At 32.1% G+C, this 6,000-nt stretch overlaps 1 protein-coding gene across 1 annotated transcript; it reads right to left on the bottom strand.

The window, feature by feature from the left end:
• Nucleotides 1-1,845: 1,845 nt before the first annotated feature.
• Nucleotides 1,846-3,802, bottom strand: LOC9324850. Its single transcript, XM_021034227.1, has one exon. It carries the CDS (start codon nt 2,546-2,548, stop codon nt 2,045-2,047), a length of 504 nt encoding a protein of 167 aa, XP_020889886.1. The 5' UTR covers nt 2,549-3,802; the 3' UTR covers nt 1,846-2,044.
• Between the last annotated feature and the right edge of the window lie 2,198 nt (nt 3,803-6,000).

The following is a 6,000-nucleotide window of genomic DNA, read 5'->3' as shown; positions in this document are numbered from 1 at the left end:
TCGCTTTAAGTTTTTAACCCAAAGTAGTAGAGGATATAAAGTTTTCCCCCATCTCTGTCTAAATTGTGAAATGTGAATTCATATCTAAACACATCCTTTTGGCGGATGCAAATTTTATGTATATGGATCCCAACGGGTTTAATGGTTGGGGCCATACGCATGCGTGCACGTATACATGAATACGTTCGTAAAGACGCATACAGACGTACTTGTAGCATAGAAAGTATGAAGAATCCGATCCATATATACCAGATCATGTGGTCTATAACAATTCTATCGTAGTTTAATATCCATGCATATTTATACGGTATGATCGAACAAAATGAGAAAATGTAAGACGATAAAATATTAAGGAAATTAAGTCAAATATTGAAGAATGTATAAGGAAAGGTCTATATATATAAAGGGGGAGAATTTGATTCCTGTGAATAAAAAGAATGGCATCAAAGGGCAATAGCTTTGGTGGCTCATAGGAGCAGTATTATTGTATATTATATGTGAATCTTTGAATCATGACTCATGAGGGAGAATTATTGCGACCACTAATTGAAAAATGAAACACCACATATTTGCATTAGTAGACAACTAATCCGAGACTACAAAATTATCTGTTCACACTAGCATTTATGCTTACCAGTTCTTGACGTAATATTTGGCTCTAACTAGCTATATAAATGTGTGACAAAAAAAAAAAAAAAAAACTAGCCATTGTAAATGTTTACGTAGGATTCAGCTTTGAGCAGAAAGTTAGAGAAACAAACTGAGTTAGTACTCCCTCCGTTTCGTTTTAGTTGTCGTTTAAAGTTTTTGCACACAAATTAAGAAAAACATTAAATTTTCTGTTTTACCATTTATTAATATATTTTATAAAAAATTTCATTGACCAAAACATTAAAACAGTAGGGATAAAACTGTAATTTTCACCAAACATTTGCATTGAAAACCTAAAACGACAACTATTATGAAACAAAATTTAAATCCTAAAACGACAACTAAATTGAAACGGAGGGGGTACTAATTAAGTGTAGATATAATTATATAACTCCAATAATCAATGCAGATTCAAAAGTTTCATATCAAAACAAAAAGTGTTTATAACATGATATTGTCGTTCTCATACTCCAGAAAACTAGGCATATAATTCAACATGGCCGATTTCTCATCATAAATTCCACTACACCATTTCCATTTCTGTGTGAACGAATATAAATACTGAAAATTCGATATAGCATTTAATCTGTTCTACTATTATAGTCTACTTTCTTTTTAACTAAAAGAAGACAGAAGGAGAATGTGAAAAAAGTTAAGAAAAAGAGGAATATTGAAGCAAAAGTAGGATACAACAATTTGATGTACGAGCAATGATGCTGTCTAAAGCCGTCCCATGCTCAGCTTTTTCTTCCACGAGGTTACATCTTTTTTTTTTTTTTTTTAAACTCAGGGGAATCCCAGACCTATGGAGGGGCCCAAACTAATCCTCTGGGGGAAGTTACATCTTATTCTTTTATTTTTTTTGAGTTAGCTAAGATCTTACTATTAAGTACCGACGAATATTTATATTTATACTGTAAGATTCGACTATGATTATCGAATGTTTATATATGATTCGGCATTGGACTATGATTAGTCATCATTTTTTGAACAAGGTGTTTCACAAAGCGGCGTGATTATTACATTTTTGTTCGGACCAAACACATTATTACCGATACATCATCATGATGCACATGATGATTAATGCCTGCATATGTTACTGTCGCTTATCTTATGACAAAAGGGCCTGAGATTTGCTAAATTGGGCTTTATATAGGCCCAGTATTTGCTAAGTTGGGCTTTATACGGTGAGAAGAAACAGAACATATGTATGTTTATCATAAGCAACCAAGAAAAAACCCTCTTAATCACACAATGTTCAAAACATTCCGAAACTGTACACAAGAGTCAAAAAAAGGGAAAAAAAAAAATCTACTGTAAATTCAAACATTTTTTCATTCTTTTTTTGTTTGTTTTCTTGTTCAAATTAAAACATTCACATCTGGCTTTATCATTATTGTTTGACGAGGGTAGAGAGAGCCAAACAATTATCAGCCATTTCGTGCAACGTACTTGTGGATTTGGCGAAGACATTCGAAGCCTTACCACCACCCATGGCGTCATTGCACGTATCAAAGTCCGTTAAGGAGGCACTAAGATTGATGTTAAGACTAAATCCATCATTTTGTTTAATGTTTTTTAACGCCTTTTGTAGATTTTCGAGCGCACTGTCATAGTTTGAGTAGCAAGTTTTGAGTCCTCCACCGCTTTTCCGGCTAATCTTGGCAGCTTCTTTGGCCTTGATCGTTCTTTTCATCAGCTCTCGTATGGATACCTCTGTCGCTGCGTTAACATTCTTTTGGCCCTTCACCACGGATCTGCACAACACCTTGAAATCTGACACGGAGCATGGATCGCGCCCGCCTCCCATAACCCGCTGAGCCATTGCTACACCGCTTTGGCTCGCGGTCAGGAGGAGGAGGACCACCGCGGTCGCAAGGTGGAGATTAGTAGACATTTTTATATGTTTTTGTGTAGAATTGTATGGTGTTTGAACACCGGTTGTTGATTATTTGAACAAAGAGAAGGAGTTTGGTTATTTATATTAATACATATGCTAAAAGAAAAAATGGGTAATTTTAGTAAGTTTTTTTAGGGAAAGAATTGAAATAATTTGTCACCGGTGAATTAGAGAGACATATCAAATTTAGTTCCTTGGTTAATTAGGTCTAATGATGGGTTGTTTCCTTCTTTTTTTTTTTTTTTCTTTGTTCTGAAAAACGCAAATTATAAATTTTCAATTCATTTTATGGTCTCTGTCTTCTGACTACGCTTCGTAATGGCCCTGCCACGGCCGACGAACAACTTACACAAAATCACCTTATTTCTTTATTCCCAATACACTGATTTGGGCTTTTATGTGTTGACATGTCTTTAACCAAGGCCATTTAAGAAAGATAGTGCAGAAGGATCTAATGCAGCAATTGTCAAGTCCAGGATTCTTGTGGGCTGGACAAATAACAAACAATGTTTTAGTCTCTTTGTCCCTTTAGGGGTTATTGATGCTAACATCTTAATTTATTTTTGTAATTTGATGTATATGATTTTGACAGATTACTCTCATCACGAAAGAGGCTTAATTATTGTGTCATTTAATAATTGTTTTAAGTCAAAAGAGTAATAGTGGTGGTTATGGGTGGCGACGGCACGATTAGCGGCCAGTGTTCACACACCTAAACATAAGTCAAAGCTTTCATCATTTTATAATTGCCAACAAATTCTAATATCTTGAAACTGACTAACGTATAGAACAAGCTCGTGATTATTCGTTTCGTTTGGCCGAAGAAAAAGATCTTTAAACGTAGGCTCAAAATGCATCATTTAATCAACAAACAACAACAAGAAAAATACAACACAACATCACTATCACTTCAAAACATGGTTTAGCTTGTACTGAAAAGATAAGAGTTTAATATTCTTAGAATGACATGACTTGGAAATAGATCTCAATTCAATGTAAGACATTATTGCAATGATTCATTAATACAGTAAGGAACGGGTTGGATATTTGGAGTTGACGCTGACTTTGATAGTCACGAGTTGGTCGCTTTGCTTCTAGTTCTAGAGGTCGATCATTACGGGACCCATCGGCTTCTATTATTTTCTTGTTTCTAAATAAAAATTCGCCGACAATTATCTGGTACCAATATTTCAAAAACCGTGTCTAGTCGTTTTAAATTTTTTACTTTTATTCCTAATTAATCCATTGTTTTTCACATATTAAAAATTGATTGTAAATGTTTTTATAATTTACAATATTTTTTTAATTCTAAACCAATAATACTCCATTGGTCCTAAAAGATTGATGTTCTAATTTTTGTTATTTGTTTCACAAATATTGATTTCATAGTTTTTTATTGACTTATATTAATATATAGTAAATTTTAAAATACAATGGTTGAAAATAATTAAATTTCTTAGATTACTATTGGTTGAGTATTATTAAATACTTATTATCAAAAATAATATTAAAATGTTTACACAATGATTAAATTATTAATATGTATGAAAAATCCAAAACATCAAACGATTAGGAACAAAGGGAATAGTACTTAATTAATTTTTTTGAAATTTACAATTTATCATTATGCCTAATAAAAAATCACAGATAACTTTAAAAATAGTCTATCTTTTTGAAATAAATATTTTCCTAGTATAAACAAAAATGTAACGACGTTTAGTACTATACTTTTATGTTTTCAGAGCCAAAAGTATACACAAATTTATGTAAAAGTTTTAAACAACTATTTAATTTTTTAAGCTCTATCTGCCTGATAGAAATATAACGAAAACAAAACACTGTTTAACTACTTCACAACCTAAGTATATCTATAGGCTTTATGTTCACATATTTTCATACAAAAATTACATGCAAATACTGTAATTTCTTATTAACCATGCTTTATCAAGAATATTAAAACAAAACAAAAAAACGTAATTTTCAAAGTCATTATCAAAAGAAAAAAAAACGTAATTTTCAGAAAGTGATGGTTGATTAGTTTGACAAGAATGAAACTGTCATTTTCAGAATGTATCAAGTAATTCAAAATAAGCGGCAAATTTTGATAAGTTGAGGGTTGAATAATTAACATTGTCGATGATTAGTGGTGAAGAAAGAATAAAAAGACTGATTGATTGAAAAAAAAAAAAAAAAAAGACTGATTGATTGAAGTATCTTTGATTCGGAGACAACCTTCACAATACAGTTGACAAAAGCTTACGCTATTATCCATTACGTTGCTTGTTTTCTCCTAATACTACAAAAAAAGCGTTATGAAAGATTGAATATCAGGAAATCACCTCGAACTTTAGAAGATTCTCATACTAATCCTGTAAGGCTGTAACAGTTTTATATTTCATTTCGCAAAATGAGTTTGTTGGAATTGGACTATAGTCAGTGCTTGTAAATTAGTAAAATATTTTTTTTACTATCACGATGTTACGACAATTCGACGAAAAACTATGGTTTGTTGTTGGTTGTGTTATGATTAATGCTCCCATGGTTTGTTTTCGTTTACGTTTGCCTTTACACTTCTATGTTATAAAAAATAGATTATCAGCACATAACTGGATTCAAATTTTGAAAGCCTTGATTCACATCTGAACTCCAAAACATTTGTCAACTATGTTAATTCATTTGCTCGTATTATCAAAATTATTGTTACCAACAATTATGAACCGAAAACGCATAAAACTTAACAATTACCTAATTCATCTACAAATTTGAAATTCCTATCTCTATACATTGTCATAATTTTGAAGATGCAGCTTCTGAAGGAGTACCTGAACTAAGTCAAGAAGTAACTCAAGAGAACAGAGCAACATGAACAAGATTAAGGAAATATGCAGAATCTTGTTATGGCGGTTTGAAGTGAAGACTAGAAGCTTAGAGAAGATTCTAGAAGATTGAAGAGTTTCCTTTTGCAAGAAGAAAAGGAAACATGAAGACAAAGGACAATTTCCTATTCCATAAAGAAAAAGGAAATTGTCCATTCCAATTAGTTTTAGAATTGAAAATTGACCTGTTGTATGGTCTCAACCTATTTAGTATAAATAGGAGTGCTAAAGCTTGCAGAAAGCTTAGCACAATCACGAGAGAGAATTCCTAGCTATTAAGTCTTAGTTTGAGAGAAATAGAGAACTAGAGGCTTAAAGAGAGCTAAGGGTTTTAAGGAGAGTTATTGTTCTTAATCGGTCTGTGATTAAGGAACAAGACTTAGTGAGAATAGAAAATAGTGTTAAAGGAGAAACCTTGTAAACATATTTTCTATTAATCAAAAGAGTTTTTGAGAAATTCTGAGTTGCATCGTGAACTAATTCAAAACTTAGTAGCTCTTGCATTTTCAAATTTCTTCATCGGTTTTTAACATTGTGTGAGAACTTGAGATAATAACGAGACCCACTTCAACA

This window comes from Arabidopsis lyrata (assembly GCF_000004255.2).
Source record: "Arabidopsis lyrata subsp. lyrata unplaced genomic scaffold ARALYscaffold_2, whole genome shotgun sequence".
Taxonomy (NCBI): Eukaryota; Viridiplantae; Streptophyta; class Magnoliopsida; order Brassicales; family Brassicaceae; genus Arabidopsis; species Arabidopsis lyrata.
The sequence above is the reverse complement of the archived record's forward strand: the minus strand, read 5'-3'. Positions and strand labels throughout refer to the sequence as shown.